The 13,486-nt window shown below is 47.5% G+C and overlaps 1 protein-coding gene across 1 annotated transcript; it reads left to right on the top strand.

Annotated features, from left to right (window-relative positions):
• Window positions 1-2,167: 2,167 nt before the first annotated feature.
• Window positions 2,168-13,066, top strand: LOC123490832 (FERM domain-containing protein 5-like). Its single transcript, XM_045220685.1, has 7 exons — window positions 2,168-2,179; window positions 2,281-2,385; window positions 7,830-7,872; window positions 8,035-8,113; window positions 11,091-11,188; window positions 11,745-11,868; window positions 12,922-13,066. Exons 1-7 carry the CDS (start codon window positions 2,168-2,170, stop codon window positions 13,028-13,030), a joined length of 570 nt encoding a protein of 189 aa, XP_045076620.1. The 3' UTR covers window positions 13,031-13,066.
• Window positions 13,067-13,486: the final 420 nt, after the last annotated feature.

Below are 13,486 nucleotides of genomic sequence, written 5' to 3'. Positions count from 1 at the left end.
GGCGCGCACACCGTAGGCTTTGCGTGGAGCAGAACAGGCCGGACCGTACTGGGAACACACACCACTGGCCTTAAACGGGGATCAGGAACGGCCCGGACCGGACTGGCAATACACCTCAGTACCTCTCGCCGTGCCTCTACAACTTCCTTCCCTCCTCTCGCCAATGGCTCCCGTAACCCGGTGGCCTTCTCTCCTCGTCTCCCATTTCGCCCTGTGGCAGCCTCCTGCTGCCCAGTCGCCCATGCCGTGTGCCCCCCCTAAAAATGTCTTGGGGTTGCCTCTCCCGCCTGTCCGACGTTGACCCGTTTGGCGCCGCTGCTCCTCTCTGCCTGGGTCTCCCTTTATCGCCCTCCGGTACCGGACGGCCTCCTCCTCAGTAATCTGCCCCCAACCGAGGAGGACATCCACAAGAGTCACCTCCTCGTGTGTTCCTGGACACGCTGCTTGGTCCTGGTATGGTGGGTTTTTCTGTCCACGATCGTCGTAGTAAGGAGTAGACCAAGGCGCAGCGTGAGAAACAAACATGACTTTAATTAGTTAAAGTATCCAAATTACAAAACAAGAAACGACTCGTGGAAGTCCACGGTGACAATGACCGAACACGGAACAAAAACCCACAACACCCAAGGGAAAACATACAGATTAAATATGGCTCCCAATCAGAGACAACCAGCCGACAGCTGACACTCGTTGCCTCTGATTGGGAGTCACACAGGCAAACATAGAAACAGACAACCTAGAACACCCAAACAAAGAAACAGAACACATAGAATGAACACACCCTGGCTCAACATATAGAGTCCCAGAGCCAGGGTGTGACAGTCATTCATATTACTGGTCCTGGGTCATTCATATTACTGGGCCTGGGCCATTCATATTACTGGGCCTGGGTCATTCATATTACTGGTCCTGTGCCATTCATATTACTGGTCCTGTGCCATTCATATTACTGGTCCTGTGCCATTCATATTACTGGGCCTGGGTCATTCATATTACTGGTCCTGGGTCATTCATATTACTGGTCCTGTGCCATTCATATTACTGGATCATCAGACAGGCTGAGGTGGATACTGACTGCATCATCAGACAGGCTGAGGTGGATACTGACTCCATCAATCAGACAGGCTGGGGCTGAGGTGGATACTGACTGCATCATCAGACAGGCTGAGGTGGATACTGACTCCATCAATCAGACAGGCTGGGGCTGAGGTGGATACTGACTGCATCATCAGACATGCTGAGGTGGATACTGACTGCATCATCAGACAGGCTGAGGTGGATACTGACTGCATCATCAGACAGGCTAAGGTAGATACTGACTGCATCATCAGACAGGCTGAGGCTGAGGTGGATACTGACTGCATCATCAGACTGGCTGGGGCTGAGGTGGATACTGACTGCATCATCAGACAGGCTGAGGTAGATACTGATTGCATCATCAGACTGGCTGAGGTGGATACTGACTGCATCACCAGACAGGCTGGGGCTGAGGTGGATACTGACTGCATCATCAGACAGGCTGGGCCCAGTCACCCAGTAACCACCTATACCTGAGCAGGCAGCAAGCAGCAGAGCCCATTCCATTTCTCACTCTGTTGAAAAGTCTACTGAAGCAGGACCATTCCCATTTATCATGCACTGCACTGCACTACAGGTTCCATTCCATTTATCATGCACTGCACTACACTACACTGTACTGCATAGCAGGGCCCATTCCATTTCCCACTCAAGGCACTACACTGAAGGGCCCATTGAATTTCTCACTCTCTACATTTCCTTCTCACTCACTGTCTGTACCAGGTGATGTACATGGCTCCACTTCCACTCCATTTTCCACCTTATCTACCTCTCCGTACTTCTTCTCTCCATCATGTCTTTTCCTCTGCAGTAGAGATTTCAGCGAGACATCACAGATGGCTGTTTCTGCATATTAATATTTGATTCTCCTCAGATATGTCCCCAGGGTTGGTGAAATATTAACCATGTTCTGGTGTTATTGAAATCTAGTTTCTTTTGAGCCCAAAATCTTTTTACATGGTGTCTGTCCATGTTTCCATCCCTCTCCTCCTCAGCTATTTGTCAATCACTGTCTATGGCGTTGCCTGGCTACCAACCACTGTCACCTCTACATTACTAACTAGTGTGTTTTTCACGGTCGTACAGCGAGATGCATTACCTGGTATCTCCTCTACCTGGTTGAGACCTCTGTCACCCCTACATTGGTGACAGTAGTTGTCTCTCCTCAGAGTTATTAATGTAGTGTTTTCTTATGTGTTACAGCGTGATGCAAAGGGCCAGTACCTGTTTGATCTCATCTGTCACCACCTTAACCTGCTGGAGAAGGACTACTTTGGCATCAGATATGTGGACCCAGACAAACAGAGGGTGGGTGGTGTCAACCGACAGGGAGGAGGGGTAACTCCCTCTCTCTCTCTGTTTGTCTGTCTATCTCTCTATCTCTCTCTTTCTGAATGTTTCTCTCTTAACTACCTCTACCTTGCTGTCACTTTCACACTCTCTCTCCCTCCCTTCCGCCCTCTCAGCTCTCTCTTTTTCTCTTTCTTTCGTTCTTTCTTTCTATCTCTCTTTCTTTCCTCTCTTTCCCTGACATCACACATATACCACTGAGCAGGCTATTTCTACAGTTTCTCCCTCTCTTCTCTCTCCTCCTTTCATGTGTGCCTCCAGCAGAGTTAACTCTCTTTTCTGCACAGCCTGATGCACACACGCACACGCACACACACACACCCACCCACCCACCCACCCACCCACCCACCCACCCCACACACACACACACACACACACACACACACACACACACACACACACACACACACACACACACACACACACACACACACACACACACACACACACACACACACACACACACACACACACACACACACACACACACACACACACACACACACACACACACACACACACACACACACACACACACACACAGATCCTATTCCCAGAGAAACAATGGTCCCCTGCTGATCAGAATCAGTTCCTGTTCCTGTTCTGATCAGAGATGCTAGTGTTGTTGTTGTTTTGAGACAACATTTTGTGGGAGGGAGGGGGATTGCCAGAGTGATCGCGAGACAGAGACAAAGAGAGACAGAGCGAGACAGATAGATGGTGGTGGGGTAGTGGAGAAAGGAGAGAAAAGTGGTAGCACATCCTTCAGCCCATAAACTAACCAGAAGAATACAGCTAGCTGCTATCAGACAGACAGATTGGACAGGATCTCTGATTGGAGCTGTGGGGTGTTTCTCACTGGGAGTATTGAACTGGACCTTTCTTGGAAACACATATTCTCACACCATGATCTATGGGAAAAATGCTTTTGTCAGGTGTACTTTATGTGTAATAAATCATCATTCTACATTGACAGACCAATTAGTTACAGTACACATATCATTATATCAGTTTTAAAATGATTATCTATTCTAAACACGAGTGGCAGAATCCCATGGTTGAGGAGTTGATGCAATAATGTGAAATAATTGGTAGCTAGTCACTGTCACGGTCGTCTACCAAAGATGAGGACCAAGGCGCAGCGTTGCAGGCAAACATACTCATTTATTGAGCGAAACGCGAACAAAACAACAAAAGACGGAAACGTGACAGTACCGGTATAACACAACCAACTTGAAACAAGAACCCACAAAACACAAAGGAAAACCGACAGTTTAAATATGGCTCCCAATCAGAGACAACCAGCAAACAGCTGACACTCGTTGCCTCTGATTGGGAGTCACTCAGGCCAACCTAGACATAGAACAACTAGACACTCAAAACACAGCACATAAACACACGGAATCTACACACCCCTGACTCAATATATAAAGTCCCCAGAGCCAGAGTGTGACAGTACCCCCAAAGCGCGGACTGCGACCGCGCCTCAACAAAACCCCAAACAGGGAGGGCTGGGTGGGCATTCCTCCTCGGAGGCGGCTCCGGCTCGGGCTTCGACCACCACCCCTCCATAATCCTCCCGTAGCGCCCCTGGTCCGGTCTGACCCCGCTGACTGGATCAGGACTGGACATCGACGAGCGGATTGCTTAAGCTCCGTTGTGGAGCAGCTGACCAGTACCTGATCAGGCACCGGACTGACGACGCGCACCCCTGGCTTGGCGCGTGAGGCAGAACGGACCGGACCTGGCTGACGATGCGCACCCCCAGGCTTGATCGTGGGCGAACGGGCCTCACCGGACTGACGACGCACACCACTGGCCTGGTGTGGAGCGCAGGAGCCGGGCCGGACAGGGCTGACGAAACGCACCACAGACTTGGTGCGGGGAGCAGGAATGGGCCGGACTGGGCTGGCGGCACGCACCACAGACTTGGTGCGAAGAGCAGGAACAGGCCGGACAGGGCTGACTCAAACGCACCACAGACCTGGTGCGGGAAGCAGGAATGGGCCGGACTGGGCTGGCGACGCGCACCACAGACTTGGTGCGGAGAGCAGGAACGGGCCGGACAGGGCTGACGAAACGCACCACAGACTTTGTGCGGGGAGCAGGAACAGGCCGGACAGGGCTGACGAAGCGCACCATAGGCTCGGTGCGGGGAGCAGGAACAGGCCGGGCCGGGCTGACGACACGCACCACAGGCTCGATGCGAGGAACAGGAACAGGCCGGACCCTACTGGGGACACACACCACTGGCTCTACGCAGGGATCAGGAACGGGCCGGACCGGACTGGTAACACACCCCAGTACCTCTCGCCGTGCCTCCACATTTTCCCTCTCCTCTGTGACCAGTGGCCCCCTTAACCTGGCGCCTCCTCTGCACACCCGCTGGACCGCTCCATCGCGGCCTCTTGCTGCCCCGTCGTCCACGTCGTGAGCCCCCCTAAAAAATTTCTGGGGTTCTCTCCTCCCCGTGGACCAGGCCTCTATATTTCTCGCCCAACTCTCACTCCTCTGCTTCCAACTCCCGCTATTCAGCTCCTCAATGGGCTTGACCCAGTCGAGGCTCTTCCTCCATTGTTCCCACGTCCACTCTCTCTGCTCCTCCTCGGCTTGACCCAGTCGAGGCTGCCAGCAGAGATCTGCTAGGATCTCCCTGGCGATGGCTCCTCGACTCGCTGCTTGGTCCAGTTTTGGTGGGTTCTTCTGTCACGGTCGTCTACCAAAGATGAGGACCAAGGCGCAGCGTTGCAGGCAAACATACTCATTTATTGAGCGAAACGCGAACAAAACAACAAAAAGACGGAAACGTGACAGTACACGGTATAACACAACCAACTTGAAACAAGAACCCACAAAACACAAAGGAAAACCGACAGTTTAAATATGGCTCCCAATCAGAGACAACCAGCAAACAGCTGACACTCGTTGCCTCTGATTGGGAGTCACTCAGGCCAACCTAGACATAGAACAACTAGACACTCAAAACACAGCACATAAACACACGGAATCTACACACCCTGACTCAATATATAAAGTCCCCAGAGCCAGAGTGTGACAGTCACTCTCCAGTCCAGACCCTATGGATGGATGCGCTTTACAGTAGCGGTGCGTGGGTAAAATCACTAGGGAAGCCAAGCCAGAAAAAATAACCATATTACAACCTATGTGTTGTGATAATTGCGTTGTTTGCTCTATAACCTGTTAGTTCATATGCCTTGTGACCGTGATATATAGGCCTAAGGCCGAGACAATAAGAAGACACAGTGGCAGAATAAATTCAACCACACCTTTGTTTCATCACAAAACCGGAGAGCAACCTCTGTCCGGTGAAGTCCACAAAGCATATTGTATGTAACAGATGGTTACATGACCTACAGCATGGTCAAGCAAGTTAATGTTTCCGACATTTTCGGACAACTAAACAACTATTGATTTAGAACCAGGGAGAGACCGCAAGTCGCAAAGAAAACAGGAGCTGCCTCCACTATTCCAGCACCATTTCAACTTCAACATCATCAAATCACCTCTGCTTAGTTTAATACAGTGACAACTAAAAGATACCAAACGCAATTTAGTCCAATCAACATACGCTAAATTTGATGTGGCTGTCCATGGTTCTGATTTCTCTGTGTGTCTGTGTGTGTGTGTGTGTGTGTGTGTGTTTGTGTGTAATTAGAAAAAACATGTTGACTCACCCTACTTTTAGAGAAACGCCATCCTCCTCTCTCTCATGTTGACGAAACGTTCTATGACTCTGTCATACAGTTCACGCCTTTTATTTTTGTTGTCCTATGCTACCCGGCTAAAATGCTTGCTCGCTAGCCAAACTTCCTTTAATGGGCAATGTTAGCTAGTTAACATTAGCCTTCTACATCTAGCTAAATATTGAACTTCCATCCTCTCAGGCCAGGGGCACAATGTATGCCTTATGGTTGGATCAGAATCGCCATCATTGGCCAGTATGGAGAATTAAGTAAAACCACAACTCCAAATCCCTATCTCCATCCATGGCTAATTTAGGAAAGGGCCAATTTTAGCTAGCTAGCCACCGGAGGACAACAACACAAGATTTAACAATTCAAGTTGTTTCTGTCTATGATGTATTGCTCTCGTGATGTGATTGGAGTGAAGCCAAATCCAAACTGGATTCCCTTTACACTTTTTTTTGGTGTGCCAGGACCATTCACAGTTGAGCTCACGCAGTTTAGCTCAACGCTGATTGGCTATTATTTTATACTTTTTTATCAAGGGAGGCCAAATGCTCGCTGGCTTCCGTTGCATTCAACGCTACAGGTGGCAACAATGTCATACTATTTTTGACCAGACAGCATCAGATAGATGGCCTACACATACAGAGACAGAGGGGCACTGTTTCGCTCGCTCGGATGCTTTCTCCGGTGAGATACATTCTGCCTTGCGAATTGAAGGAAAATTATGAAACACTGAGAGACGAATAGTCAATTATTGTATGTTTTTTTCTTATTTTCTTGAGTCAATATTTTGGGGAAGCCTGGCTTCCCTTGGCATCCATGAATGCACGCCACTGGTGCTTTCCTCAGTCAGAGTCAGAGGACTTAACCCAGCCTATATTCACTGTCAGTCTCTTCCATACACCTTACAGATTGGCAGGTAGTTAGAGCAGTGTTTCAGGGTTTGATAGACGGAATGTAGTGAGGGTATATGAGGCTATGACAGACACAACTCTGTCACAGTCTATCAGTGAAGCACTCAACCAAGCCCTCCTCTCTAGAGCAGAGCCTCGAGGCCAGGGGAGAGGCAGGTGAAGTCTGGGAGATATGACGAACATTGTCAACAAACTAGGCCAGTAGCACTGCTGCAGTGTCACATCCTCCCCACTCATTTAATGGATTCCATTTTTCATTCAACCTTTATTCATACAGATTCATTGAGATAACATCTGTTCAACTCACCAGAGAGATTTTTTTTCTCTTCCTAATGGTTAGTGAGCTGACAGACAACAAGCATTTCTCTGAGTGTCCTTCCTCTAAAGCACAAAGCACTTTCCTTTCTTTCATCTCTATAAGAGTCACTGAGAGAGAGAGAGAGAGAGAGAGAGAGAGAGAGAGAGAGAGAGAGAGAGAGAGAGAGAGAGAGAGAGAGAGAGAGAGAGAGAGAGAGAGAGAGAGAGAGAGAGAGAGAGAGAGAGAATAAACACCAGGGAGGTAGAGAGAACACAGCGTTAGAATGCTCAGGGGAGTTCTGTTCTAGAATGCCCTCCAGCACTAGACAACAAGTCAGAATGCAGAATGCACAACTACTGAGCAATCAGACCACGTAGTCTGTCACTAACGTCTAGAGTACAGGCAGGAGGATAGCACCCAAGGATTTAGCGCCTAGAAAACACTGTTTTTGACTGATTTGATTTTGTATATGTCTTTCAGCACTGGTTGGGGTTTACGAAATGTATTGCCAAACAAATGAAATGTAAGTACATGAATGCATGAGCATGTATGACTATTGAAGTATGCGTAATGATATTCAGTTCCACATTTGATTGGTTGATTGAATCGTTGGCAGTTGCTACTAGTTAGGTCACTGGAACTACTAGAAAAAGCCTCTGTTCTAACATGTGATCTCTCCCACCAGCCCAACCTCCATTCACCATGTGTTTACGTGTCAAGTTTTACCCTCCCGACCCGGCTGCCCTGAAAGAGGAAATCACAAGGTAAGAGACAAGAGACAGAGTCTGGCAGGCAGGATGGAGTGGGCTTATAATAGAGGAGACTAGGGTGCCAACCATGCACTGCTTTCAACTCAACTCGGAGGGAGGGAGGAAGGGAGGGAGGGAGGGAGGGAGGGAGGGTGGGAGGAGGGAGAGAGGGAGGGAGGGTGGGAGGAGGGAGGGAGGGAAAGCGAGAGAGCAAGAGATAGGTGGTAGGGAAAGAGAGAGTGAAAGTGAGAAAGAGAGAGAGATGGGGAGTGCTCTGCTACCTCTTTCTCCAGTCATGGAAAAGGCAATTGCTGCATCACTGATTTCACTTCCCCACAGGAGATTACATTTGCCCATTCCCTCTACCTGTCCTATCCTGCCAGGGTTCTCAGCTTGGCTGTGGTAGTATACTGAAGAGGTTTTATTTTCAGCATTAGATTGGAAGAATTGGTTTGGTCCAAATTACATTGGATTTTTCCTACAGTGGGCAATCACTCTCTTTCATCCGATTGAAACTTCTCATGTTGATGCTGAACTTTACACACATCTAGAATATCAGTGGTAGACTACAGGCATGTATGAGTGAGCACAAGCTGATTTTAGGGGTATCAAACACTACAGTGAATCATTTTGTAGGAGGATTTAGACCAGAGAACTCTTTCTTTAAGCTGCAATGTCAGGTCGCCCTGGCTGCACTATATGGTACTCTATCTCTGACAATCAAACTACTGTGTAGAGGAGGAGGAGGAGGAGGGAGGAAGGAGGAGGAGGGGAGGAAGGAGGAGGGGGAGGAAGGAGGAGGAAAGAGGAGGAGGAGGGAGGGAAGGAGGAGGATGAGGAGGAGGAGGAGGAGGAGGAAGGCAGAACGGCTGCCAGGTTCAGAGATCCCCTCTAAATCATCTCACCCAGTTTGTGTCCAAATGGCATCCTATTCCCTATGTAGTTGCACTACCTAAGACCAGAGCCTGGTCAAAAGTAGTGCACGTTATAGGGAATAGGGTGCCATTTGGGGACGCAACCCCAGTCTAGTCATCATGCAATCTAGCCCCTTTCACATTCCACTGCTTCCCAGTGTCTCATAACCCCAGTCAGAGCTAGGGAGGAGAGAACGCTTCCCAATCCTCCACCATCTGGTGATGCTGCAAGCAGCACCTTCTGTAAAGACTAGACACACACACACTCACATACACACACATAAACAAACACATACTTATGACATTTTGCTGTATGATTAATAATGGTATTTATTGCGTTGCTGCTCTGAGAGAAGATAAGCCACTGGTGTGTGAAATTATTGCTGGGTAAAATATTCTGAAATGTGTGTTTTCTTGGGATGCAGTCTGAGGCAACTTGATCTCACATGAAACATTCACATGAATTGCAAGAGCCTGAATAACAATCACATTCTCAACCAGAAGACAGAAGGAGGACTCTCCATGGACCACAGCTAAACAGATCTATAAACCCAAAACCACATCTCTTGTGTGCTGGCCAAGTAACTGTCTATCACAGAAGACTACAGCTAAACCAGTAGATCACGAGGGGCTAATTATAACTCAAATCATGACTAAATTACAGATGACATGTGAAATCATAGAGATCAGAGCCAGGGTGAGAGATAATCTTCACATATCCACTCAGATCATGATAAGTGAAGTTCTATTTGAGGAGGAGGATGGTACTGCAGCGTAGGAGGTGAGGATGTGGTTAACAGAGCAGGTTCTGAATGAGACTAGACAGGGTTATGTATTAATGATGGGGAGATGGGAACTAAAAGCCTGGTGTGAGTCCAAAATGCCCCCCTATTCCCTATATAGTGGACTACTTTTGATCAGAGCCCTGGTCAAAAGTACTGCACTATTTAGGGGATAAGGTGCGATTTAGGACACAGACTGGTTTTCCATAGACTCATTAGCTAGAGGGTATATTATGTTGCACCAGGCGAAGTCAGCAGCACGCTGCAGTGAGGAGAAGATGTGAAGGCAGAGTATAGAGATGTGACTTATCTGACTTTATGTGTTCAGGTCTCAGGCAAGGTTAGGCTACTCATCACTTGAACAAGCTTGGGTCACAGAATTGCATCTCTATTGTATTACTTATTCATTTCATCTCCTAGTGGGACAAAGGGCCTATGTTGCATAGAGACACTATATTGCTTATGCTGCTAACCTGGTAAACCTGCTGAATGCTGATACACCTGCACCAAAACATCCCTGACAATGGCTCTTTTCCTCTTATGTCTTAACACACCTGGACACACAGAGTTACCTGTAGACAGTTTTGTCTTTTGTGCCGTTTACTTTCCAGCAGGATTCTAACCTATTTGATATTGAATTGGGGAGGAAGCCTTCTCCGCGTGCAAATTGTTTTGTCATCCTGTGTAGAATGACCCAGTACCCCCACGGGACTGTTTGTTTGACTCAAACAGGTAGAAGTGGAAAAGTTATTTAATCAACCTGCCTTATAGAAGAGTCTCATGTTGACAAATCTCTGAGGGAGAGAATTCTTCACTATCTCCTCAACCTGAGAGATAATAGGTTCCAATTAAGAGAAGGGCTAGATAAGGTGAAGTCCCCTCTGTGTTGGGCTGTGGAAGTGGCTGTGCTTCTGCTTTAGCTGGGATATGGAATGGTCTCCTGGGCCCTATAGGCTAGAGGCAGATAGGAGCAGAGACAGACTCAGAAAGAAGCACCATTATTCGCCTCAGGCCTTCCTTTACCAAACACTGTCTATCTCAAACCCTCTCCTCTACAAACCCTCTCTAAACAACCAACAAACTAACAAAGAGTTAAGAGAAGAACATCGTCTGGGAATTTAAGATCAGGGCTCTCTTGGGGCGTCTGTCCGAACCACTCATCCCTTTAAATGTAGCTACAAATGGAATGAAAGAAATTAGAGAAAGGAAACAAATCGTAATCGTTTAGGTTCAGTACATCTCTTTGCTTGTTTGGAGTGGACCAAAAAACAGACTGTTTCTGATATTCCTTTGCAGATATCTAGTCTTCCTACAGATCAAGAGAGATCTGTACCATGGCCGTCTCCTGTGTAAGACGTCAGATGCTGCCATGTTGGCTGCCTACATACTACAAGGTAAACGGAATACAGCAACACATAATTCCTTTTGTACATTTATACCCCATGTATTTCTTGCCTAAAGGTGTTTGTTATAAGACTTAATGGAAAAATACCACTGTCACCTACTGTTGTACTTTTCATTGTGATGTGAGTGTGTGAGGTGAGGTAGTGGGGTGGAGGTATAGGTCTAGAGCTCCCACTGTAGCCTCCAGCCCTGTAGCAGCAGCCTCATTGGCATTCAGACAGCTGATTTAAGGCTCTCCTGCTCCCCTGCCACACAGAGACAAGGCCGCCATTGTCTGATTGTCTGAGCCTGGCTCTTACAGAATCTCAGGGCTGCATGAAAGAACAGCAGTAGAAGAGCCTGGTTAACCTGTAGCAAAGATATAGAAGAGAAGCTCTGCTGGCATATACCATGACTATAATACATGTGGTTTATGACAGCCAGGTCACTATGCTTTATGTCATATTGGTTACATAGGTCTTCCCAGTAATGTATTTGTGTGTGTGTGTGCAGACATCACAGGTAAAGTTGTGTCTGTTGTCTCCTGTGTTCTCACTACTCCCCTAGCTGAGGTTGGAGACTACGATCCTGGAAAGCATCCAGAGGGCTACAGCTCTAAGTTCCAGTTCTTCCCTAAACACTCAGAGAAGCTGGAGAGACGCATCTCTGACATCCACAAGACAGAACTGATGTAAGGTGACACATAGTTCACTCAGTCTCTGTCTATAGTCTCCATGCACACCTGATTCTGAACTTAGACATCATCCATCCCACTAGCCTCCGGTTTCTCTCTCTCTCTCTCTCTCTCTCTCTCTCTCTCTCTCTCTCTCTCTCTCTCTCTCTCTCTCTCTCTCTCTCTCTCTCTCTCTCTCTCTCTCTCTCTCTCTCTCTCTCTCTCTCTCTCTCTCTCTCTCTCTCTCTCTCTCTCTCTCTCTCTCTCTCTCTCTCTCTCTCTCTCTCTCTCTCTCTCTCTCTCTCTCTCTCTCTCTCTCTCTCTCTCTCTCTCTCTCTCTCTCTCTCTCTCTCTCTCTCTCTCTCTCTCTCTCTCTCTCTTCTCTCTCTCTCTCTCTCTCTCTCTCTTCTCTCTCTCTCTCTCTCTCTCTCTTCTCTCTCTCTCGATATTCAACATAGCGCTTGTCATTGATTATAGTGCCATCATCAGCATGGTGATTGTGGGCCTAATTTGATGCAAGATTATTCTATCTCTCCTAGATAGAATATTACATCCATGATGAAAATAGATATTGTGATGAGATACATTATGCATGACCCTAGCTAAGCCATAGGTATGCAATTTCATATCCACATGATATGCTGAATATACTATATTTTCCTAGCTGCTATTTGTCCAACTGTTCCTGCTTATGGATAGTGGGTGAAGGGACCGCAGTGACCTTAAGAGTGTGTGTGTGTATTTCTCAGTACTGTACTGCTGTGTCATTAGTTTGTGGCAACCTGGGACAACCCTGCCAGTCAGCTGAACATCACATCACCCTCAAGAGTCTCTCTCTCAGTACATGCAGTATCCATATATACAGCCTCTACTGTAGACCACCTTCAGGATCTTACCTCTGCTGCCCTCTAGTGTTGGTCTCGCTCATCTCTTCACTGAACTGAATGAAACAAAATTCACTTTCCAAATCATTAGCTCACCACTGGAACCTTTTTCATCCATCATCACACAGCCCACCCCCACAGTAATCTGATGAGTCCTGTAGACTGATGTTGTGTTCTCATGTCCCAGAGGACAGACTCCAGAGGAGTCAGAGCTGAACTTCCTGCAGAAGGCCCAGGAGCTGGAGACGTATGGTGTGGACCCTCACCCCTGCAAGGTACAAACGGGTCCATTATAGCTCTGGACTGGCAGAGTCATTTCAGCTCTCTAATGATTCCAGGACAGTCTGAATCTCATTCAATACGATATGATTTCTTTGCTATTCCGTTTGTGAGGCCAGTTGTATATTGCATACAGATGTTGGATCTTAATTTGACCCATTTCGTCGCAAGAGGAAAATAATCCTGCAGCAGGAGGATTTGAATATATGAAGAAATATTAAAATCGCCGCCAGGGGACAGCTGGAAGTGGTGTTTGTATACAATACAGTACCGTATCTACAGTGTATCTTATGTAGGCTACTTGCAGGCTACAGCGTGTCTCGTGTGAATTCTTATGTGGATTATAATAAATGGACACAGGCCACGATTGAACTACATTTTGACAGTTGATTCGTAACCTTAGGCTACACTTGACACTTGTATTTGGTAGCCTAGTGGAGACCAATATCTATCTAGTGTTATGAAGCTATATG

This window comes from Coregonus clupeaformis, unplaced genomic scaffold, assembly GCF_020615455.1.
Source record: "Coregonus clupeaformis isolate EN_2021a unplaced genomic scaffold, ASM2061545v1 scaf4994, whole genome shotgun sequence".
Classification (NCBI taxonomy): domain Eukaryota; kingdom Metazoa; phylum Chordata; class Actinopteri; order Salmoniformes; family Salmonidae; genus Coregonus; species Coregonus clupeaformis.
Note: the sequence above shows the minus strand (reverse complement) of the source record. Positions and strands in the feature narration are given on the sequence as shown.

Coding starts and splice junctions, on each gene's coding strand:
- LOC123490832 (XM_045220685.1), top strand. Junction 7,873..8,034: donor TATTGCCAAACAAATGAAAT/GTAAGTACATGA, acceptor CTCTCCCACCAG/CCCAACCTCCATTCACCATG. Junction 11,189..11,744: donor GGCTGCCTACATACTACAAG/GTAAACGGAATA, acceptor CTACTCCCCTAG/CTGAGGTTGGAGACTACGAT.